Source organism: Chrysoperla carnea, chromosome 4 (assembly GCF_905475395.1).
Source record: "Chrysoperla carnea chromosome 4, inChrCarn1.1, whole genome shotgun sequence".
Classification (NCBI taxonomy): Eukaryota; Metazoa; Arthropoda; class Insecta; order Neuroptera; family Chrysopidae; genus Chrysoperla; species Chrysoperla carnea.
The window spans coordinates 58,208,730-58,235,057 of NC_058340.1; the positions used below are offsets into that span (position 1 = coordinate 58,208,730).

Genomic DNA, 26,328 nt, shown 5'->3' on the forward strand with positions numbered 1-26,328 from the left:
GAGAACATAGAGAATCAATTTTTGTTTCCTAGGCCAGCTCAAAATCAGAAATTTCAAACTCATAACACCCCACTATTAGATTAAAGTAAGTTTCATTATTCAAGTGGGAAAAATTTACTCCTTGCACTCAAATTATTATTAATCAAAGTTGAATTAAATTAATACTTGCTGGGCTTTTTTGGTAGTTTGAATTAAAGCAAAACTGCTCAGTATTTAAGACTTTCGTATAACAAATTTTTCTAGCGTGACCTCAGCCTTATACTCCTCAAATAATACGTATCTATATAATATAAATAATATGCTCAATATTGGCAAGAACGGATTGGGTTATCGGGTCAATTTTTTCCGCGGATTATTTTTTAACATTTCTGAGAATGCCGAAAAATATGGAAAAAAAAGACATAGTAGTTTATTTTAAGAAAGCGATACCAAATTTTCAATCAAAGCTGTTGAATAGATTATGCAATAACGTTCACAACATACTATTCTTGAACCGATGTTGTTTTCGTACGACGTAAATGCAGAAAGTTGTTTATTTTGAACACACTCTCGAATGGTTCTATTTAGGTATCTTCTAATTACAACTTATGAAGTATTATTTTTAATCATTCGAAAAATGTTTTTCTATAATTAATAGGCATAGATGACGCTACACGTTTAAAAGCGCTTCAGCCTTTAAACCGCTTGCGCATTAGTCAATTAACGAAGTCTGAATGAATTTATATTGAAAATTTATAAAATTTGTGCGCGAGGTTCGCTGAAGTACGTTAAAAGTTAAAAAAATGTTGCAAGTCGATGACAGAAAAGTAAGTAAAGTTTTTTTGTTTTTAGAAAAATTTTATCAATTTACACTTTGATCCTTTTTGTGGTTAATTGTCTAATGAAACGTTTTATCTATGGTCTAATGACCTTGCGACGACCGAGACATAACTGCTGTCAATGTAAATTATTTTTAAATAATTTGAAAATAGCTTTAAAAATTTTTTTGAAAAAATGTTTAAATTGTAATTTATATAAAATGCTTTATCTATTTATAAACTTTTAAAATTATATCAGAATATTTGTATTATTCAATTGAAATTAGAATTTGTTATATTTGTTTATCAACAATTTAATAAAAAATGAATAGAATTCATTATCATTTATTTTATAAGACGACAAAAGTAATTGAGATCCAGATAATATTAATTCTAATTAATTTTAAATTATAATCAGAAATCTCGATTTGTTATTGATAAACTATTAATTAGTGTTAAATAAATGGTTCTGGTTTATTTTAAATTTAAAATGCAATAAATAAACTTTTGTAATATAGTAAATTTTTATTCTTGCCAAAATTTCAAAATTTGGTAATTTTTGTTTTAAGGTTGAAAAATGATTAATTTGGTTGGATTAAGTGAGTTTAAGGTTAGATTAAATTATGCAAATTTCTTGGTTATCTGATCTTAGTTCTGCAAATGATAAAAACCCAGTTTCAGACTATTGAACTAATAATAGGGAATGGTTTTTACTATGTATTATCCAAGTTTTGTTAGTTCAGTTTGATTGCCTAAAATTTGAGTAACAAATTTATAATTTCCATTATAAATTTTGAACGGGCTTCTGATTATAAGGATGAATATTATTGCTTGAATTAATTGGCTGTCGTACATAATGTGTATAATTATTATTCTAAAACTTTCTTGAATTTAAATTTGAAAATGTGAAATGCGAAGTGTCTTTCATTTCTCAAGCAGTATAGACAATTTGTATTACATAAAGGGAATATATTTTATTTCTTTCGACTTTTCTACATGATTCAAAATAATAGGTATTTAGAGGGAATTAAAAAGAGGGTAAGGTTTGTTTGGGGGGGAAAAACATGTTTAAACATGTTTTTTAAATCCCAATAATTGAGTTTATTTGGCCCTAAAATTTTTTTGTGAGTAACAAGTTTTTGCAATGCTTTGTTTCCCAAGTCTTTCCATTTGATCTTTAAATTATTGTGTTGATTCGAGTTCAAATTAATTGAAAATTATTTTCTAAAGTTAACAACTTAATATAAAAATGAAAATATTGTTTTATCGCCTGTCCTTGTATTTGAAATAATATTTTTGTACAATTAATTGATTAAGTATTATAAATTACTTGCTGAAAAAAGGCAAAAAGGAAATTTATTTAAAAAAGTTGGACTAGGTTTTCGCCTGGAGAACTTTTGATACTTGTTTACGAATAAAAAGATGATTCCGCGATATTTGTTGTTCGATAATTTTGTATGACTTTAATTGACATTTATTTCAATATGTTGAATGAATTACCATACCGAAATACACGTACCATTTAAATCATCAGAGAGTTTAGCCTGAAATACGTAAAAACTATATATATAAAAGACTTAAATTATGAATTATTTTTGAAACCAACATGTATGTGTATTGCGACCACTCCGTCTAATTCTAATCCATGTAAGTCAATCAATCCAATGCCATTTTCATTAACCCTTACTGTTTTTCCTGTACATCGTTTATTTTCTAAATTACCGGAAATAATGTCACAATAGATTCCAGATGGTAAGCAAGTCTGCAAGTAATAATCTTGTTAGTATCTTAAAGTAGTTGGGTCATTTAAACAAAATTTTAAGAAATCTTCAAAACTTTTAACATAAGTAATTTAAACGCAGTTTAAATTTAAATAATTGCAATTAAAAATGACATTTTTAACACACGTAGCATAGGAAGGAGAGTTATCGTTTTACAAAAAACTAATATTTGGAATAATATATTATATTTAGAATCATTAAAAAAAAAAAAAATTATTCACCGTGTAGTTTCCCTGAAATATTAAATTAAATATTACATTTAGAGTATTATTTTTAATGAAGGGGTGTATACGTTTATTAATTTTATTGTATCTGATTGTAGTAGTGTACACTACATTACGCAGTAAAAAAAACTTACTTGTATGTAGTGTAGTTGTATAGCTATGTATACACGTATAGAATGGGTAATAGGTCAATAATTTTAGAATGAATTGTAGGGAAAGAACTACTTTATAAAAATTAGAAAAATAGTTTGCAATTTTTCTTCTTAGATTCGGGTTGTGAAGATAATAATAGAAAATTTCTAAAAATAATTAAAAAATAAAAATTTCAAAACGATGAAAAAAAAAGAAGTTGTCAGTTGTTAATTAATGAACTTGAATCTGGCACAGACTGGCAAATTTTTTAATTGGCTACTAAAAGTATAAGCGTTTCTTTTCTTGCCTCGATTGTTGCATAAAGGAAGTTAAGAATCATAATAGAGATTTTTTTAACTAAAAAAAATAAAAGAAGGATAATTCCATTGATATAAATGTTATCTAGAATTAAATTATCAATGATTATCACCACCTGTAAAAATTGTCTCAAATCACCATATTTATTAATTGCAATAAATCCTTTATTTCCACGACAAAACGCAATTTGATTACTTCCATTATCCCACCAATTAGTTAAGGGTGCATCACCCACAGTATTTTTAAATGCGACCATATTATAAATTTGTCTCCATCTATGCTCACAAATCCAACCATTTCCACATGATTTATCTGCGTTAAATATTGGTGATAGAATATTTTCGTCCTTATCTTTTGGTGGACTGTCATTTTTATCAGTAAAATCATAACTAGACATAAGCCGAGGTAGTTTTGAATGTGGATGAGCTAACATAAATGCAACAGCCATCTACAAAAATATGTATTTAGCTTTTGAATAAAGTATTCCTAAAAGAAAATTAGGTTGCGTGGGTAAGTAAAGGGCAGGAAAAATCAGATAAAAATTTTGTAGAGTTTGACACTTTGTATAGAGAGCATGGATTAAGAGCCAGACCAAAAAAATTCTCTGAATTTATTAAATCTGCTCATTTGAGGATTGGTTATAGTAGTTGTGTACACACATACTGCGATCAGTCAACCGAACGGTAGAACAGGGGTCAGATATATGCTATCAAAACGGTCATGATTCTCGTGGTATTTAAATGAATTTACTAAAGCTGAAAATTGTTGTACAGATTGTATATTGCCTATAAATAACAGTTATGGCAGTCAGTCAGTTAAATGCCAGAACAGAGCTGGTCAGTCAGCTCTAATGTATGTAAAATAAATAAATAAGATGCAATTCATTTTTTAAACTTGGAATTTTTAGAGGTACTTAATTGTATATGGTTGCCTCAAATTAGGACAAAAATCATTTCCTAGAGTAATTTTGATCCAAAAATTGCAAAAATCGGACTTGTTTGACAATTGAACAGAATTTCTGAGCTTTTTAGTGTTGCCTTCTCTTAAAAAAATTTCTGTATCCGCACCTCAATTTACTATCTTAGGTATACTATAATCGCTTCGTTACGTCGTGAGCTCGATACATTGATCTTGTCTCGTGACCTCCGAGATAACACTTTTCAAATTCAAGGTCTTTTATAGGATTACTTATAGATAAATACCTTATATTTTTTGGAATCTTTGAAAAACAATATTCCTCTATCTTTATCTCTTTGAGTGTCATGAATATCAATAAACACTAAACCATTTGTACTGTCCATCAAACCCCAAGAAGTACCAAAAGATTTGAGATATTTCAATTCTTTGCCACCTTTAATATGATCAGTAAGCTCTTTACCAAACCGAAATTCAGTCACAACTCCAATCGGTATATATTCTTCTCTCTTTACTGCTTCATAATCACCTCCCATATCGGGTACTTCTTGAATAATAAACGGCTGACTATTTATCGGAAATCCAAAATCGGTTCTTAAATTATCTAGTCGATTATAAATAGCGTCCAATTCTTCGGGTAAAATGTGTTTTGCGGCATCAATTCTTAATATTTTGTTTTGTTTAATGTCTGGGCAATCATTGATATGAAATAAAAATATTACCTAAAGCCAGCAACACCCACATTAATCATGCGGTTTAATTTATCAACAAGTTTGTCTTGGACGAATTTGTTTGATTGATCTAAATCGTTTAGTCCGAATAACATACAATTTCTAATTTCATGTTTATTCTGAAAACTGGATAATTTGCATGACTCATGAAAATGTGAACTGTTATATGGAACGCCTGGGTAATATTTTTTTATTGGATTTGCTATTGAATCACCTGTTCCATTCACAATATCAGTTCGATAATCTTTTATATAAAAATCGTTGCCTGTCATATGGTTTAAAATTACATCTACAAATATTCTGAAATTTGAAATCCATATGTAAAATACTCCTTCTAAATGGCCAGCTGAGAAACTCCCGGCGAAATCGGAAAAGAGTGTGAACAACCTGTTTCTTAATCCCACACTGGCTTTTTATTATTATCACTGATTTCTATATAACTAGATATTGAAGCATTTTCAGCGCCCCAGAATGAGTGCCTGGGAACTAAATGAAATCATTGTACGAAGTATAAATCTGACAAGTATGCGCTTGCGCCATTTCATTTTTTAGTTCTGTAACTAACTCTTTTGGAGGCGCTAGTTTATACTTCAAATTTCATCAATTTCAAAACATGGAATTATCTATTTCTTATTTCAAAACAACGTCAAAATTTCTAATGAAAGAAATTTTCTCATCCAGACCCTTAGATATACAAAATTCTTAATACTTATTTTTTTGACTCACCTGATTCCTGCTTTATTACATCGCTTTACCATTTCCTGAAATTGTGTTTCATTTCCTGATCGAGTTATAAATTTATAACTTATAGGTTGATAACGTTCCCACCATGGTCTTTGTGGAACAATAAGATTTTCAGTGATTGGTGATATTTGTACACCCCCATAACCATATGGCCCTAAAAATTGTTCACACTCTAAAGCAATATCATCGAATTTCCATTCAAATAATTGAACCATCGTTGTACGGTCATCCAAGTAATGTGGATTTTTTCGACCAAAAGATGACTTTGTTAAAAGTATAAATAATATTAAAAGTAATTTAGAAAGATTTTGTGAATCCATTAATGTAATTTCTATAAAAATAGAATTAATCTGATTTTTAATAAATATCCTATCTTTTTCTGTAAAAACACAATTCAGAAGTTATAAAAAATTAATATTATTGTTAGTTAGTTTCGATAAAAAATGTATTTATTTATACAATATTTTTTCTTTTATTTTGCAAAAAATATTCTTCTTTAATTGATAACCTTTGACATGATGAACATTTAATATTGTGCCGAGGACTAAACAAATAATGTTATCATAGGATTATAACAAGAGAATAGTAAAAGCTTAATAGTAGAGAATAGTAGAAAATTGAATAAATAATTATTTTTAATTTAAAAAACAAGTGAAAACAAACAATTGACTGAAATAATTGTTCAAATACTCTGTATAGAAAGTGCCATTTGCCATCAACCGCCATTTGTTTTTTTTTTGTTCGAAAATTTTCAAAATAATTTCTAAATGTTTTTTTTTGTTTTTCGTAAATTTTTTACAAGACCGCTAGTTGAAGTTACCTACAAGTTTTCAATCCCCTTTTATAGTTTTGTGACAAATGAACACCAAAGTTTTGTCTTAATTTGCGCTCTCAAAGGTAAACAATGATGTTTACGAAAAAATGTTTCAAACAAAAGTTGTTTATATTATTATATAGTAATATCCTTCACATGTCTTGTAGAGGCTATTATAGCGCGTAGTATTGTTGCTTCATTTCAGCGGAAAGATTTTGATGACGCCATACAGTTAAAAAATTCTATTTTTTTGATAGCACAAGCAAATTTGATCCGATCTTATTGGATTTTTATTTGAAACCTACTAGTTTTGGGTCAATCTTTTCGGTTGTGATGTCAGTTTTTTGCTAGCTATCACTTATGTGCTTAATTCCGGGGCCAGGACTCCACATTCTTGAAACCTATTAAAGCTAGGTTAATTTTGACCAAAAATTTGAAAAGTATGACTCAAATTTAGTAGGATTACATACTTGGTTTATCAAAAATGGATAAAATTTGGATTTGATAAAGCAAAATTAAATTTTTTGGATTTTGATGACGTCATAAAGTTGAAAAATTTGATTTTTTTGATAACATAGGCAAACTTGATCCGATCTTATTGGAATTTTTTTTGAAACCCACTAGTTTTGGGTCAGTCTTTTCAGTTGTGATGTCAGTTTTTTGCTAGCTATCACTTATGTGCTTAATTCCGGGACTAGGATTCCACATTCTTGAAACCTATTAGAGCTAGGTTAATTTTGATCAAAAATTTGAAAAGTATGATTCGAATTAAGTAGGATTACATACTTGGTTTATCAAAAATGGATAAAATTTGGATTTGATAAAGCAAAATTAAATTTTTTGGATTTTGATGACGTCATAAAGTTGAAAAATTTGATTTTTTTGATAACATAGGCAAAGTTGATCCGATCTTATTGGAATTTTTTTTGAAACCCACTAGTTTTGGGTCAGTCTTTTCAGTTGTGATGTCAGTTTTTTGCTAGCTATCACTTATGTGCTTAATTCCGGGACCAGGACTCCACATTCTTGAAACCTATTAGAGCTAGGTTAATTTTGATCAAAAATTTGAAAAGTATGACTCAAATTTAGTAGGATTACATACTTGATCCGATCTTATTGGAATTTTTTTTGAAACCCACTAGTTTTGGGTCAGTCTTTTCAGTTGTGATGTCAGTTTTTTGCTAGCTATAACTTATGTGCTTAATTCCAGGACCAGGACTCCACATTCTTGAAACCTATTAGAGCTAGGTTAATTTTGATCAAAAATTTGAAAAGTATGACTCAAATTTAGTAGGATTACATACTTGGTTTATCAAAATTGGATAAAATTTGGATTTGATAGAGCAAAATTAAATTTTTTGGATTCTGATGACGTCATAAAGTTGAAAAATTTGATTTTTTTGATAACATAGGCAAACTTGATCCGATCTTATTGGAATTTTTTTTGAAACCCACTAGTTTGGGGTCAGTCTTTTCAGTTGTGATGTCAGTTTTTTGCTAGCTATCACTCTTATGTGTTTAATTAAGGGGCCAGGGCTACAATAACTTTATTTATTATAAACAAAATTTTGCCTTTATTCTTCTGCTAAATACCATCTATAAATGAATTTTCATCAACGGCCGAACCCGATATATATAAGGCGCAACCTAAATACTTGCCACTATGTACCCTGGTTACGGCCCTGTTACATATTATATATTTATATATTTAACTAAACTATTGTTGCTAATTTCTTTTATTTACAAACTTACAATACAAAAAAAGTTGCATGTTTAGTTATTGCAATTACATTGTCATCCTCAACTTGTTTATTTATTTATCCAAATCATCATAATTAATTACATGTTTGTAATTATTAGATAATTATTGTTTTTTGCAGATCGCGATTTAAAAAAAAATCTATAAATATAAATATTAATTAATGATCCACAAATTTAGTGCTTTGTAATGTTTAGGTATGATTATTGTTAAAAAATTTAACCTTGTATTTTCCATGGAATTAATAATTGTGATATATTTGCGCAGCGCGTAAATATGTACTACACAACTTATAATAGGTATTGTATATGTTTCTCTGGTTAATTTATTATTTAAGTGCAAATTTCATCAATTGATGTGTATAAAAGAATTTTAAAAGTGTGCGGCTTGTGTGAGTTTTATGCGTTACAAAAAGAATTGTTTTATGTGGAATTATTTTTTCTTTCAAAATGCCACCACAACTTGATATATTAACAACTGTAAGTAAATTTAAAATGATTTAGTTCTTCAATTATTTCAAATATTTTCTCATAAAAGAGGAAAATTTGCGGTAAAAATACGTATTTATTTAAGTATTCAATGTAATTGAGAGCTTTGAAAGTTGTTTGAAGCCGCGATAAGTAAAAACCATTAGACAGCAGGTCAATAATTCCCTGTTGATAAAATGTATTCTTTGCAACTTTGATTTTGATTAACCAATAAATATCGAAGTGTTTTTCTTCCTCTATAATCCTCTTATTGTGAGACCCGATTCAACTCAAAATTTATCAACAGCAAGTTGATAGCAACAAGCTTTTTCGTGTGCAATCGTTTTTTGAAAATTGAAATACATAGACTGAAAAAATGATTACGCAAATGTGTAAAAACAATAATTCCCCATCAAAAAATTAGTAAATAATAATTAATGAGAGCTAATGTTTTGTTAGTTGTTTACTTCCTTCCCTTATCGCTGATTTGTTGTAATTATCTGTAGAAATGTAAATTAGCCTAGTGAATAAAAATCTGCTGAGATACCTCGGAGATCAATTCTGACCTATTAACCGAATTGTGAATTTAGTATATTTACGGTTAATTTAAAATGCAAATTATTTATGCAAATTGCATATTTTTCATTTCTTATAAATCAGTTTAGGTCAGAAAATTCCTTGGCGCTCTAACGAATCGAATGTAGAAAAGCGCATTCAAATCCGTCTTACTGTTCAAATTTTGCGATCTTTGACTGTTTTTAGTGTTTCGTTTCCGCGATCATGGAACTAGTAATTTGGCAGTATGCTACATAAATATGAATTACACAATTCTTTTTTTAAATTTAATGCTTTAAATTTAAAATTATGTTTTATCAATTTGCCCATAATAAATGCCTTTAATGACCTAGTTTATGGACATTTAAATTTTGTTTTAGTGGCACAATAAAAAAACAAAAATAATTATTTTTGAATGTACACTCACTGTCAGAAAAAGTGCCACAGTTAAAACATTCTAAGCGTACGCATCATATGTTATGTTATAATAGTAACACTTAGAATGTTTTAAAACGAGCATTTTTTGTGACATTGAGTATACTTTAAATTGTAAAGCGATTATAGACTCGGAAATTAAAAAACATGTATTCAAATTATGAGCTTTCCTGACGAAGGATAATAACTTAAAAAATATATAATAATTTCTTCTGATTGTATAATCTTCAATGTTTTTAATGCAAATTTCAAGGTTTTTTTTACTTTAAGGACAAAATAAAATTACTCTTTATAAAGGAATTGATAATTAAATTATCAATTCATAATAATTATATAATTATCATTTCAAATAAGCAATACCAGCATAGATGCCCTAAGGATTTCTTATTATATTTTTAAATTCTTACTTCATCAATTGATATCACGATGTGAAACACGAATATATATTCATATTTTACGTTTTTACTTTATCAATTAGAATAACAGTTGCCTGCTCGCTTTGCTTTGCAATTTCAACTTTTAAAACACTGACTACTGCTTTATAGCCTTTTTTCAGTTGCTCTCTCTCATCCTCACTTTTGTTCACAATTTAATTTCTGATGCGGAACCGTTTTTTTTTTTAAAATAAAATACTACCTAGTACCTATGATACCCGCTGATAATGTAGCTTTCATTTACAAAAAGAATTATTGGAATCCGAATGGTAGTTTTAGATATTAGCACAAAACAATTTTGTGCTAATATCTTTTGTTTAAACAATCAAAAGAACTCTTCAGCTTTATTATAGTAGTATACATATCAGAGTATAAAGCATGTTTGGCTAATCTCTAATCGTACACTAAAGAAGTTTTTCGCTTCTAGCAAAAATATGACAAAAAAATATAAGTATACATTATACTTGACCTCTTTTTCTTAAAAAAATCCGTATATGTTATAAATGTGAAAGTAAGGATGTTTGTTTGTGTTAAGACTTAATAAGCATACCTATGTTATCATAAACAGTTTTATTTAATTAAAGTTGTTTGTAAGCCATAAATTAAAGATTTCTGTAAAAAGTTAAAATAGTAAATGCCAGACAATTCATAGCCCTCTTTTCTGACATACTCAATGAATTATGACACATAAACAAAATTGAAAACTGCGAATATATTAAAGAGAGGTAGAGGCTTATAAGGAGGTGGTTTTACTTTTAAGCCCAGTGAACCGTACGGGTATCAAGCTAGTAATACATAATTAAAAGTAAACTCTTATCATATTTTTATTACTTTTAAATTTTATTTTTATGGTACTTTTTTCAAGGATACATTTACATTACTAAGACTATCCATTTTGAGGTCTTCACTATGGGTGATGGTAGAGTTTATATAGTTTTAGGTCGCTCAATTGTGAGCGAGGCTATCGAGTCGTATTCTGTTCCAGTTTTTTTTAATTAAAATTTCATCTCAAATAATTGACATTTTTGATGGCAATGCCAATAATATTGGCAATTTTTTAGACATCAGAATATTTTTCTATGGAAAATATTAAAAGATAAAAAAAATTTGGAAGGCCGATAATAAAACAAAATTAGGACGCAGTAGTGGAATTTTATTACTCCTGAGTACTGTGTTATGGAATTCCACTACTGCGTCGTAAATGACATTTATTATTAGCGTTCTAAAATTTGTTAAAAATAATTTCGGTTTACAAGCCAATTATAGTGATTTTATGATTATCTGGCTTGTTTTCTCCTTCAAAATTATCAAAAGGACAAATCAATGCGATATAGGGGCTTGTAAAACACACCTTTCGAATTTTAATGACCAAAAGTTTATAATTAGCAAAATGAAGTAATATGTAATGACGTTATATTCACTTATCATCAGTTTTTTTGTAGATCGTGTAAATAATATAAGGCACTTATCGTTGATAATGTTTAAAATAAGTGTGTGACATAATTAAAAATTCGATTACGAAATTTTTTGCTCGTACTTATGTGGATTATAAAATAATAAATAAAAATCACTCAACTGGATAAAAAATTCATTAAAAAGACGATAAGTTTCCATGTGTTGGGTAAAATTTTCCCATTCGATGCTAGCTTTCTATTCTCAATGATAATAGAAAGCTATTGCACTTGAGTTGAACTCGAAGTCTATCTATTAGAGCAGCGAATATATATGAATAATTAGCTGGACATCCACTTGCTTAGCTGGGCTTAAAAATAAAGAACATCGCGTTATAGCCTTAATCTCTCTCACTTATCCCTCTTCCAAAACACTCGAAATAGGGGTAGGGATTGTTTTACACAGGATAAATATATGTACAGATTTCAATAATATGTTGTAATTAAGGTAGTTCCTCCGCGACCGTCCAGTCAAAAAGTTTTGGACTAATACTATCATTCAGTGCATTAACTGTGCTATGACTATTATACATATACCATATATTATTTTCACAAGACTGTAGTTCCTCACTACTGTTTCTAGTATACATATAAACACACACACTATGACATATGCCTTTAACATTAGTCTTCATATCTTTTCCACAAAAATCATCGCTAAAACGAGTTATTTATTTAAGTTTTTTATCGAAACTATATGGTAAATAATTTTTATTTTTATTTATATATTTTCTAAATATAGTATTCTACATTATATTAGTTTTTCATAGAGATGGTGGACGTCATTCATTGGTAAATAAATATAATATTTGTAAATTTGTGTATTTTTATACACTTCTCCCATGTACACGTACAAATTGCGTCACTTGTTAATTGCGAATATCTCATGTATGGCATGGTAAATCATCTTCTAATTTTAACAGCAAGTGTATTATGAATTAAATATTTTATATTCTGAGTTTTGAGAAATTCTTGGAATATCACTTTCGTGTAGGTACTACCTTAATTCGTTATAGTTATAAATAGGAAGAAGATGCCTTTTCAAAATGAGTAAATAAGAGTGATTCGTATAAAAACAGCATCCATATATTTTAATTCATTTGATTTATTTTGAAAAAATATGAATCTCTTGAAGATATCAACCTTGAAATTTTTATATCAACAAAATATTACAAGTCATTATAAAGTGTTTATTATGTCAACATTAAAAGTTATCTAATCATAGTAAAGAATATGTAGTACCCGCACTCGCTCAAAAAATTTGGTGAATTCGCTTTTTCTTTCAAAATGAGTGATGACCCAAGGGGTGGATATAATAAAGGGGGTTGGCATTAGTTGGCAAAATTGAAGATGGTCCTACCAGCACACTTTTTGAATTTCAATAATATTTGATAGGTAGTAGCATAGATAATAAATATTTATATTATACTATAGATAGGCATCTCTATCATCACCAAGGAAACTTGAGATTTAGTTCTCACTCTGTTCACGAGATAGCGCTTCAATCAATTGACCGCCTTTTTTAAAATACTCAATGCCAAATTCTAAATACAATTTATATTTATATTTTTACTTTTTTTTTTTGTTTTACTGTTTTAGAACATGTTTTGGTATCAAATTTTTATTTGAAATGCTATCAAATATCTTTTTTCCAAAACATGTGCTTAAAACAGTAAAACAAAAAATAATTAATTATTTTAAAGAAAAAAAAAACGCTTTTAAATTATAAAATAAATTTATTAAACAACTAATCTTATATTTTTGTTTATACTTTTATGTCTAATTTTATATTTTTTATATTTACGTAAAGCTAATTTTTTAATCCTATCATTAGCAAATCTTAAATCTATTCCCCTCAAAATATTAGTTACATTCCAAACTCACACCCTTGTATAAAAAAAAACATTCTATTTACAAATAAAAATTTTAAATAGTGTTTCTTACAACTAAAATTAAAACTAATAAATGTTTGCATCCGTGTTCGAGCAAGTTTAAATATATCTTACGCAGTATGGTAATATTTTCTTGCTGTTTTCGATAGTTCTTTCACCCTTCTCACATTTCCTTCTTTTAGTAAATAAATTTTTTTCTTCAAATCTATGAAAATAAAATATAGATTTTTGATAAAATAGAAAAAAAAAGAAACAAGGTTGGCAACAAACCTATTTGAAACGCAGGTCGAATTTGTTCATCTTCGATATTTAGGGCCATAATCTTTCGACTCGTAGAAGCAATAGGCGATCCTAAAAATTGATTTCATTTAAATTTGCCGTTATTTATAAAAATTATTAAAAAATTTTTGAACAACAATTAAAAAACTCATGTTCTATATACATAATATTATGATTTTAGGTGTCAAATAGTGAAAAAGTACAAAAGCTCCTAAATTTCAATAACAATTCCATTTTTTGTGATTTAATAAAGTATAATTGAATCCAAACAGATTGTAAATGAGCACAAAATATGCCTTCTCATGAAAAATCATACAGAATTGGATGGTGGTTCGCTATCAAAAGTTCTCCTTTAAAATAAACGCTAATAAAAGCTATATTTTCCAAGCGTTTAAGGAAATAAACTTGTGTTTCATGACGATTTATTCAGTAGACATAACAAGTTAAAAAATTCATTAATGAATATTTAATATCTCTTTAGGTTTTATTTTTATTCTCATAACTATATTTTTATATTTACTTTTTAAATTATAATTGTTAGTATCTAACAATTAAATTCACTCACCAGGTCGTTTTGATGCAGTTTTGTTCAAATTTATGTTCGAGGTCTCTGCATGTAAAAATTGTGAACCTAAAATAAATAAAAATTACCTTATAATCAAATTGTGTCTACATTCGTGGTTCTTCTATAAGACCTACATACAATAATAAATTAAACATACGTTAGTTATATAAGGATTTTAACTTACTACTTAAGTGGAGGCTAGGAAAAACATTAGGCTTTAAGTTAGTTCGCAATTTTCCTGTTGAAGCCTGGAGTTTAATTTCGTCTGCGAAATGTAAATCGCAGACACGATAGTTTTCACGTTTCGAGTATTCGATGTCCGTTCGATCAATCGCTATTGTCCAATTTTTAAACTACTGAAAAATTAAGTCTTTCAAGAATATTTCTATCGAAGTCAACAATTTTTTTACTTACCTCAAAATTCTTAGGAATCACATGTAAACTAATATGCTTCTGTGTTTTTACACAACCTTTCACACAACAATGAAAAACCATCTTAATAACTATTTAATTTTTAATTAATATTTTATTTGACACTATTTCAGATAAATTTTTGTATTATTCTGTCAAATTTGACCAGGCAACTATGATCAAAATGATTGTAGAAATTTAGAAAGTTTATGTGATACATACAACGTTTTTGTAATATTCATTGCCTATACTGTATAAATTAAGAACTTGATCTACAGTAGTGAAATCTTTTGAACAGAGTGATAAGTTTTTGGAACTCACATGGTAAAAACAGTTCAAGTTTCTTATCTATATTATAATTAGTTGTCTATGGGTAGTAGCATCTACTTGACAAATTGCTAGAACTCTTCGAAAGGAATTTCCTTAAAACTCGTAACCCACAAACAACCTTTTATCTTCTTTTTTGAGCCAGCTTATTAATAACACTGTTTCCGAAAATTAATATTCGGGTTTAGTTAACATTTATTAAGAGATATTTCTGATTCATATTTTGTAAAGTAAAAGTAACTTGCCTCTAGACTATAATAAATATGATCAATGAAGATATTACATTGATTGCTTTTAAAAATCATTAATTTTAAAATATACATTACGTAGTGTGTATGAGGGGAATACACTTAATTTTTGTAATTACACTCAGTAGAAATGAGATTATCAATTAATTCTTTGAATACTCGGTGTATAAATAAATATTAATGTGATTCGAGAGTTTTTCTAGAGGCGGACTATGGCTTGCGCCAACAACGCCATGGATGTTGTTATATAACAAAGCATAGATGTAGTAACAAGGCGGCAAACATGTTATGAAATTTCCTTAAGGATGTACGAGCACCTGAGCAATTCTGGATAAAAGGCTTGATTTGTTTTTATATGAAGTTGAAGTCTAAATTAATTCTGAAAATTTTAGCGGGGGTTGCCTGATTATTTAAATAAATAAATTACTTCAAAAGTAGGCATATTTAACATTGGTCTTATAGGAAAACGGTAGATGGACGATAAGTTTTCATAGATTTCTCCAAAACTATTTCTAAAAAAATGGAATTATTAATTTTAAAAAAAATACTTAAGGTAGTACTATCGGTAATAGACTTTGCATTCAGAATTTAATGAAACTTGGCATAGTTGTGCATTATTATATCATAATCAACCAGTTAAATTTTTAGGGGCCTTCAGAGAACTGAAAAAAGATTTTTTAAATATATTTTAAGGGTCTAAATGGCCGTGCGGTTTAAAGCGCTAGTTTTAGAACGTAGGATTATTTAGACTTAGGTTGCGGGTTCGAAACCAGGCAGCGGCAGTGTGAACACTTATAATTAATGGGAGTGCAGATTTGATCACATTGTCGTCGCTTGGATAAGAACGAAGTAACCGACTCCACCCACATCAAAAATGTAATTGTATATGTTTGTAATTGATTAAATAAAGATGAACAAATAATGATGTGAGTGGCCTCTGTGATTAGGCATGCGTCACAAAAACGGAGGTTAAACCCCATTATTATATTAAATATATTTTAACATTGATCCTTATGGGCAATAATTGATTTTATTTTATTTCATAAAACTGGACGTTCATATTTTCAATTCTCTAAAGGCCCCTAAAAATTTAACTGGTTAATTATGATATAATAATGGTCAACTATGCCAAGTTTCATTAAATTCTTAATGCAAAGTCCATTACCGATAGTACTACCTTAAATATACTTTAGATGAATTAGTCTTTCATATATGAATTTGTGGCAAAAAAAAATTAATGCAACTTCTCTAACCACTTTCGATCTGAACCATAAACTGTCTTAACGATTTCAACTCAAAGTCTAACATGAACTTAATTAATATAGTCAGACTGTCAGGTCAAGGATTCGAAAATATTCTCTAAATTATTAATCATATACATAATATTTAAACAATTAACTTTATTAGTTTTTATTTTATAATTTTGTGCGCCCCATTTAAGTTAAAAAATTTAATTATGTATTTTCAACCTTTTTTACGGTTGAAAAAAAAAAATGTATAGGTATTGTTGGAAAATCAAGTACTTAACTTTTTGTTCAACCGATAACTACAAAATGCTAATCATACTTTATCATCTATTAATATTTTTTTATTAATTTTAAATTTTTTTATCTTGTCTTATCATTTACGTTCATAATTCCATAGATAAAACATTATTTCTAGGATCCGTAGATTTAAAACCAGGAATATTTAAATCATTTTGAAACGAAATGGAGAGTTCAAAAATTCATTTTTCGTCTTCTAATTCCAGATTTTGTGTAAGAAGATTTAAACACTTATAGAGTCGTGAAAAGTTTTACCTAACTTTAGTGGCAAAATAACCCATGTCGTTATTGCAACAACGCCCTTATTAAATCCAACCCATTTTCTCACCCTAACCAAATCGTCCATAACTATTGTATACTCTTTAGGAATAAGTTGTCCATAATCCTATCATGCCACAAAAGGATAAAAGACAATTTTCAGCTTTCTTTTCTCATTTTTGAAAAACATTCGTAATAGAAAAAGATGTTTTTATGGAGAAAAATGAAAAAACTCCCTCCTCAAAGTTCTTAAAATTTCAATTTATAACTCAAAGCTTTGAGGTACATAAAATATACTAGACTAACTTGATTTGTTTACTGAAAAATTTGTTTTAACTTAAAATTCGTTAAGCTCGGAAACGAACCACATTACAAAAACATATTTACTTGAAAAAGTTTGTTTTCGAAAAGCAACTATATAGTGGACGGGAAACAAAAACAAGCAGCTTCCTACAATTGTTCGCTCACTGCAAACCCATTCTCATACATCAACCCGAAAAACTTGTTAAACAAAATCCAACCGCATTTTCAAAACCTGTAATTTCATTTTCAAAAAATAAATTTAATGTTTAAATGATTTTAATTGTTTCAATATATTGCTATATTTAATTGCTTTTATGCTCAAATTGCGTTTAATTGAGCATTACATGGTTAATTGAGCTATAATAAAGGCAATTAAGTACATTTACATTGTTATTATAAATGATTATTTAGATTTGCTATTTTGATTTATTAGAAAAGTATCAAATTTTAATATCAGTGAAGTAAAATATGAAATTATTTTTATTCAGAATTAAATCTATATATATAAAAAGAGAGTGTTTGTTTGTATGTCCCCGATTTTCCCTAAAACTAACCATTGACCTTCGGTAGGGGATTATGTCATTGGGAAGCCCTTAGGCTCCCATTGTGAATAAGGGAGTTTGGTGGGGGTGGAATTAAAAATGATCTAGGAATTCATAGAAAATAGATTAAAAAAATAGTTCTAATAGTACAATAGGCCCCACTGTCAATAGTACAATTTTCACTAGATGGCGCTACTGGCGCAAATGTCTTTCGATTTTTCTCGAAAATACTGGAATGTTCCATAGATTTCTATCGAATTTTCTAGAATTTTCTCGAACATTCTGGAATGTTCTATGGATTTCTATCGAATTTTTTAGAACTTTCTCGAATATTCTCGAATGTTGTATGGATTTTTATTGAATTTTATCAAACTTTCTCGAACAATCTGGAATGTTCCATAGGGTTCTGTCGAATTTTCTAGAATTTTCTCGAACATTCTGGAATGTTCTATGGATTTATATCGAATTTTCTAGAATTTTCTCGAACATTCTGGAATGTTCTATGGATTTCTATCGAATTTTCTAGAACTTTCTCGAACATTCTGGAATGTTCCATGGGTTTCTATAGATCTTTCCCTTACTTTTCCGTTCACACAGAGAGTGTAGACATAATATTGGGATCGGCCAAAAAATCTTACTGTTCCGTACACACAGAGAGAATTAAAAAAAAAGTCTTTCATTTAACAATTTTGATATTTAAATGTGCAAAAACAACCCAGCGAAGCGGATTTAACAGCTAGTATTTTTCTAAAAATTAGTACTGTTGCTGTTATTAATGACATTTAAATATTAAAATTAATACATAATAATTAAAAATTATTTTAATATTCCAAGTATTACATATACAATAGGGTACTTCCGGTAGTGAAAATAAATTATGAAATTTGATAAAAATTAAAATTTATGTAGAAATACACTTAAATATTCTGATTTTGAGTCATAAAAGCACATTTTTGATTTATTATATTAAAATTAAAAGCGTAATTTCTAATCTGTATATCACGTGACCTAAAACACGAGCCGCCATAATGTGACATCATATAGGCAAAAATAATATGCATTAATTACTAATTTGTTCATGACTTTCATAGTAATTGTAGGTTATGTTACCATCAACTTTATTTATACATATAATAATTACATACACGACTGTTGTTTTTACCAATATTACGTCACCAAAGTGGCTGACAGCAATTTTGCGAGAATAAAAAAGGTTTAAAATTTTTGTGGCTTTTTATTAGGAAAATCAACATTTTGAAGTACTTTTTTCAAATATTGTAGAAAATGCCTTATTATATACTGCAATCATCACTTTTCAAAATGATAATTTATTGACATAAAGTTGTCTGTATATGTGTAATGGTCTATAGCGCAATGTATGTGTCATACGTCATAAATTGGCGGTTTTTTAAATTAAAAAATTCTTGATAATTATTATAGTTTGTGTTTACTGTACCAAATATGATATCCATATACATACTTGGCAATATATTTTTTTTTAAATAAATAAATACTAAAAATACGTCTCACATGTGTTTATAGTAAACTTGACTAATAAACTAAATTGTGTTAATTAATCTGTGAGTGCGTGTTCTTAACAATTAAGTGTAATTATTATAAAGTTTAATTGAAAAGTGTTAACAAAATTAATTAATTTTAGTACCCGTTTAATATTTTTTAAATAAATCGTTTACAAAATGATGGATATAATAAGTAAGGTAATGAAAATATTTGGTCAAATAAGGATAACCGAAAAAAACAATTTGAAACATATTGTCGATGAAAATTTTAAAAATATTTTCTAATTATTATATTTAACGAATGAACATTTTCGATGACAATAAGAAATCATGTCTAATTGCTTACTATTTATCGAATATTTTACGTTAATTTTAAAAATTTTCCCGATAATAAGAAACACATTTTATCACCTTGAAAGTAGTAGTAAGCCTTTCTAAAATTCATGTTTTTGATTTGGATTTAAAAAAAAAAAAGTCGGAAAAGGACGAAATATTTTCTTCCAATAATGGATTAAATGCTTATTTAATTAATCTGCCATTGCGCTGAAAACTTTGGAAGAAATTTAAAAAACTTCCCAAAGATTTTAAAATTTCAGTGATAAAAATCGAATAGTACTGTTAAATTTAAATCTATCCTAAATGCGGTATATGAGTCCTGCAAAAATCACCTTCTTTGAGTGTAGCAGACCCAATCTTTGAGAATATACTACGAATAAACACTGCAGGGAATAAGGAATTTTTATTGATTTTAACGCTTTTCAAAGTACTGAATTTTAAATTTCATGGTACTGACAACGTTAATTAATATGAATGTTACTGATTATTTATCAAGAGTGCCAAACTAAAACTAAACTGACTAGGCAACAGTATAAACACCTAAAAAAATTCAGATTTTCAATGGGTCATCATCGAATTCTGTCTAGAGCAAATCGAGTAAATTCGGTACTCTGTTTAGCACGAAGATAAAAAACTTTTTGAATAACGGAACAAGTGGGTGTTGTTACATAAATATTATCTAATTAGACATAAATTTAATGTTTTCGTATTATTTTAAAACGTATTATTATTTCGTATTACTTAAAAGAATTTGTCTCTTTCAAATTTGTAATACTTTTTTAATAACAATTATATTGAAATCGAATTTACTTTCGTGGCATGGTGTCATTTTCTTCCGGGCTACAGTACTATAATAATTAGTATTATTGTTATTTATATTTAAAAGTTAATTTTTTGTAATAAACTTAAAATTATGATGATAATTAAAATTTATGTATAATTTTGAACTTTTTTAATAAAAGTTATCATTACAACTATTTATTTTTGAAAAAATCTAGAATAGTTTTGTTATAATCAAGATCATATCAGTAACTCTTTAAAAATTAACAATTTAATTAAATTCAACTAAATACCAATAATTAGCAAAATATATAGTAAAATGGAAATATTGTATTTTTCGATTTTCATTTCTTTTAAAAAATATAATATAAAACAAGTGAAAACAAACATTTGACTGAGTTAATTGTTGAAATACCATGTAAAGACAGTGTTGATCACGCAATCGATTGTTTTTTACGTCATGTAAAGTAAAGAAAGATACTCAAACATACATAGATGCAACTGATATTCCAATATAATAAATAATACCTTTGCACATAATTTGCGCTCTCTCGGGTAAACAGTGGTGTTTACGAAACAACGTTTCAAACAAAAGTTGTTTATTTTTTTAAATGAACATTTTTTACATTTAAACTTTTGTTCTATCCCTAACGGTTTTAAATGGGTCCTACGGACCCAAGACCCAATTGACCTATGTTGCTCATTTACGAACTTGACCTCACTTTTTATGTCCTGCGCACGCTATAAAATATTCAGCTTGATATCTTTTTTCTATTTTGAGCTATCGTGTTGACAGACAGACGGACAGACAAACGAAAATAGACTAATTAGGTGATTTTATGAGCACCTATACCAAAATTTTGTTCGTTGCGTCAATATTTTCTAGCGTTACAAACTTGGGACTAAACTTATCATATAAAAAATATTGGTGCTACGAAAAAAATTTGGGTATAGATGTTCATAGAATCATCTAATTAGTCCACTTTCGGTTGTCCATCCGTCTGTCAACACGATAACTTAAAAACGAAAAAGATATCTGCTGAATATTTTACAGCGCATTCAGTACGTAAAGAATGAGGTCGAGTTCGTAAATGGGCAACATAGGTCAATTCAAAACATGATGTTGCTAGAGATTTAGAACTATATTAGACGGTTGATGGTTGATCTACTTTAAATGATACAGAACATACAATTTAATATTGCATATGTGTCTAAATTTAATTAACATTGAAATCCTAAATTTGAAAAATTAAAATTCTCTTTACAAAATTCCGAAAACTAAAACTAACAACAACAAAATTATTCATTATTCACATAAGAACGGTATTTTTGCATCACCCTGTATTTTAATACCTCACGTTACTGTTTGGCATTCCCTTATTTAACATATAGAAATACTAATATTAAATACCAAGTTTCTCACAATGTTGATAAACTCTGAAAATTTCATTTGGCATTTAAGGTCATTATAAAATATGTATGGACATTAAATTATTAAATTTTTGTGACATCAAATTGTTATCGTACAAATATTTTCATATTTCAAATTCTAATCAGTAATATATTTACATGGCCATTTATTGCATATATTACATTTCTTTATACGTATTAGAATTTATAGCTTGGAGTTCGAACCCTAAAGCAACTTAATAAGTTAATCCAGTAAACTTGTCGCCTGAAAACTAGCGAGACAGGTAAAACATGGACACGTTATGCACATGTATCCACGAATACTATTAGCCCTGAAGTGACGCAAAACAGTCGCGACCTTGCAAAAATAAATTGAGAGGAATATATCGGCAGCACCGTGATGTTTTCGCCCGTACCGTTCACTTTCATGGCAATATCGAAGTATTACAAATATGTTGAAAATAGAAGGCAAAAATTATTCGCTTGGCGCTTATTCCTTGGTTTAAATAACTTTAAAGTTTAGACGTAGTCCTGTTCACGCTAAGCAGCTCACTTCTATCATTTTTTAATCACTTTAAACTGAAAAGAATATAACTCCATATTTAATTTTGTTTTATAAAACTATTTTATTTAGAATTAAATCCAGCCGTAATTGTTGGATCACCCTGTATAATTCACTCAAACCAAGTTGTCAAATTTTTACTCGATAATTTGAAATGTCCAAATATAAATTGAATATGTATTAAAAACGTTATGTTTCATTTTCGTATTAAATCAAATGCCGTTTCGACAAAAAATACTCAAGATCTTTTAGTACAAAAATGCAATGTGATGGGTTTCAAACTATTAACAGAGTAGGGGTCTGCGGTGATATTAGATGCCAAGTAAATTTTGAAATTTAATTTATAATTATTATTTTGATCAAACTAATTATTTTTCCTACATTGATATTACATCTGCCATTTGTTACAATAGTGGATATTCTCTAAGGTTAAAGACCCAAAGGTGACATAAGTGTCTCTAAACTTAGCCTAATGTATTTAGGAAAATATTTTTTGTAAAGCATAAGCATGAGAGTCTTTGGCGTGTCTCTAGTTAGAGAACTTCTAAACGCAAGATCTGTCTAGGTATGATGATGTTTTTTGTTATAAAACATTTCAGACTTTTTTACACTCGAATCAACCTATGCTAATGTCACAGCGCGGTACCAGACAATTTTTGAGTAAATTATATTTTTTGTACTTGTTCGGTTTAATCGTTATTCTGTTCGTTAAAGTTGTTCTTGCTTTTCCTTACTTTTTGATGGAGATAAATAATTGTCCTAATTTCAAGTAATTCAAGGGCAAAGGTAATTACATTGTCCCAATTTATATTATAATAATTATAATTCCACACGGCCCCTATGCTTTATAACACATTCAAAAACATAAATTAGAGCTTGATGAAGATAGTCCATTTCTTCTTCAAGCCTTATTATATATTATATTTTGTGTTTCATGGTAATTTTTAAAAAAGCGCTAGTTAATAAATTAATAAATAAATTAATTAATTAATTAATTAATCGTAATGAACCATGTTAAAATTTTCGAAGGAAAGAAGTTTTAATTAATAATATATGTTTGTTACAGCTTCGAAGTCAACGTGGTTCAAGTGGAACACGAGAATTTCGTGAAGTAACATTACGAGACGCACAAATTCAATTAAATCATGAATTGGAACGATTAGTAAAAACTGCACCTGAATCAAAACGAGAATGTATGCAGAAGGAATTCGATAGTTTTTCAAATTTATTTGGCAGATTTTTAAATGAAGAAGGACCAGCAGTTGAATGGAATAGAATTGAAAAGTTACCAACAAATGCTGTTCGTGATTATACTTCCTTGCCCCAACCAGATCAGGAAGAAATTCGTAAAATGCTGGGAAAATTAATTGTTGTTAAGCTAAATGGTGGTCTCGGTACGTCAATGGGTTGCCATGGTCCTAAATCAGTTATTCCTGTACGAAGTGAACTTACATTTTTGGATTTGACTGTACAACAAATAGAAGTGAGTATGATAAAATATTCTTGATCTCTTTCGGAATTTTCATTAATTAGAAACAAAAATAACCGCTTTAATACAGGTTCCTTAAAATTTTATAATCTTAACAAGCGATTTTTAGACTGAATAATTTTTTTATAGCATCTCAACAGAGCTTATAATGTCAACGTGCCATTAGTGCTCATGAACTCATTTAACACCGACGAAGATACTCAAAAAATCATTCGAAAATATAAAGGATTCAAAGTAGAAATTGTTACATTCTGTCAATCGTGCTGCCCAAGAATAAATCGTGAAACATTAACACCAATTGCTAAGAATTGTAACGTTGATGAAGATTCAGAAGCATGGTATCCACCAGGACACGGTGACTTTTATTCAAGTTTAGAACGATCTGGTTTACTAAAAAAATTTATAGCTGAAGGTCGTGAATATTGCTTTTTATCCAATATTGATAATTTGGGTGCAACAGTTGATCTCAATATTCTTAATTTACTATTAAACCCATCACAACATATATCATCTGAATTTGTTATGGAAGTGACCGATAAGACTAAGGCTGATGTTAAGGTAAGTAAAAGAAAATTTATTTTGTAATTAAATATTAAAATACTAACAAATTATTTTTCATTTCATTTTAGGGTGGTACTTTAATGCAATATGAAAATAAATTGAGATTGCTTGAAATCGCACAAGTGCCTAAAGACCATGTCGACGATTTTAAATCGGTCAAAACATTCAAATATTTCAATACAAATAATTTATGGGTGAAATTAGATGGTAAGTTAAATAAATTATTTGATCTATAATCGAAATATAAAAAGAAATTCCTCTAATAAGAAATTCCGATTCATGCATCGAAATAAATAGGAATGAACAGGAAATATTTAGTTAGTATATAGCAAAACACAGTAAAGACTCAGCGCTTTCCTTATGAGTAATAACTTTCGATTAAACTTTCTGAAAGGTAACTTCCTCGTGTAACATATTATGCCACTATAATTTCTATTAAAATTTAAAAAATCGAATTCAAGAGTTATTTTCCCCTCCCCTTCGTATACGTTAATGTTAAAAACATTAATTCATATTCATTTTTTTTTTTTAAATATTAATTTATTTTCAGCTATTCAAAGGGTTCTAGACGAAAAAACATTAAATATGGAAATAATCGTAAATAATAAAACATTAGATAATGGTATAAATGTTATACAATTAGAAACAGCTGTTGGTGCTGCAATGAAATGTTTTGAAGGAGCAATTGGTATAAATGTACCACGTAGTCGATTTTTACCAGTTAAGAAGACATCAGATTTACTATTAGTCATGAGCAATGTATACAGTTTACAAAGTGGTTCTTTAGTCATGTCACCACAACGTATGTTCCCAACAACACCATTGATTAAATTGGGTGATAATCATTTTGCTAAAGTCAAAGATTGTTTAGCACGTTTTGATAATATACCAGATATGTTGGAATTAGATCATTTAACTGTTTCTGGTGACGTTACATTTGGTAAAAACGTTTCTTTAAAGGTAAGTGTTTTATCCAATCTAATTTATAATAGTCATATTAGCTAATAAACACGAAATTCTTGGAACTCAAAGGAAAAAAAAATCGATAAAAAATGTATAGTGAGATATGTCAACGTATTATTAAACTACTTTTCTTCTTTAATAAAATATACAGTGTGTTCCTCCTCATTCGTAATATTAGTTCAAATGTACGCCAAGACTTGCAAAATGATTTTGTTACAATATGTCAATGTTTTTTTGTGCCAGTGTCTTCATCTCACTGATTGTAAAATCCTAATGGATTTTTTAATTTCATTGTAAAATCTTAACAAAGTTTTAAAACAGTCGATAAAATCAGGAATATTCATTTGCATTGCCATTAATATAATCAAAAATTGGTTAGAAAATACTAAAACGATTTAATAAAAAAATTTTGTTACAGGGTACTGTTATTATAATTGCTAATCATGGAGATCGAATTGATATTCCATCAGGTGCACAACTTGAAAATAAAATAGTATCCGGAAATCTTAGAATTTACACCCATTAAATACATAATGTGTGTCTGTCTACATATTAGGATTATTTCTTAAAAATTCAATTTATAGCCAATGAGAGTGCTTTGTATAAAAAATAATGCCCAATTATTGTACTATTTGCAAACAGCATACATTTTTAATATTGTTATACATATTTTTTTTTTTTTTAAATTGTTTTATTGTAAATATTTAATATATATTATTAACATAGTAAAATATTAATGTGTGTCTGTCTACATATTAGGATTATTTCTTAAAAATTCAAT

At 28.2% G+C, this 26,328-nt stretch overlaps 2 protein-coding genes across 4 annotated transcripts; one reads left to right on the forward strand and one right to left on the reverse strand.

The window, feature by feature from the left end:
• The first annotated feature begins 654 nt into the window (after window positions 1-654).
• Window positions 655-26,191, forward strand: LOC123297971 (UTP--glucose-1-phosphate uridylyltransferase). Of its 3 annotated transcripts, none has more exons than XM_044879816.1 (6): window positions 655-806; window positions 23,601-24,017; window positions 24,153-24,581; window positions 24,653-24,791; window positions 25,135-25,544; window positions 25,966-26,190. In XM_044879816.1, the coding sequence occupies exons 1-6, from the start codon at window positions 783-785 to the stop codon at window positions 26,071-26,073; spliced, it is 1,527 nt and encodes a 508-aa protein (XP_044735751.1). In that variant the 5' UTR covers window positions 655-782; the 3' UTR covers window positions 26,074-26,190. The 3 variants fall into 3 exon arrangements, with proteins under 3 accessions (XP_044735751.1, XP_044735750.1, XP_044735752.1); XM_044879815.1 differs by lacking the exon at window positions 655-806 and adding an exon at window positions 8,543-8,694 and having other exon boundaries at window positions 25,966-26,191; XM_044879817.1 differs by lacking the exon at window positions 655-806 and adding an exon at window positions 19,467-19,644.
• LOC123297618 (alpha-amylase-related protein-like) lies at window positions 2,282-5,962 on the reverse strand. The gene is made up of 6 exons (XM_044879361.1): window positions 5,625-5,962; window positions 4,890-5,198; window positions 4,455-4,830; window positions 3,368-3,700; window positions 2,404-2,559; window positions 2,282-2,341 (listed from the first exon to the last, which is right to left on the reverse strand). The coding sequence occupies exons 1-6, from the start codon at window positions 5,960-5,962 to the stop codon at window positions 2,294-2,296; spliced, it is 1,560 nt and encodes a 519-aa protein (XP_044735296.1). The 3' UTR covers window positions 2,282-2,293.
• Window positions 26,192-26,328: the final 137 nt, after the last annotated feature.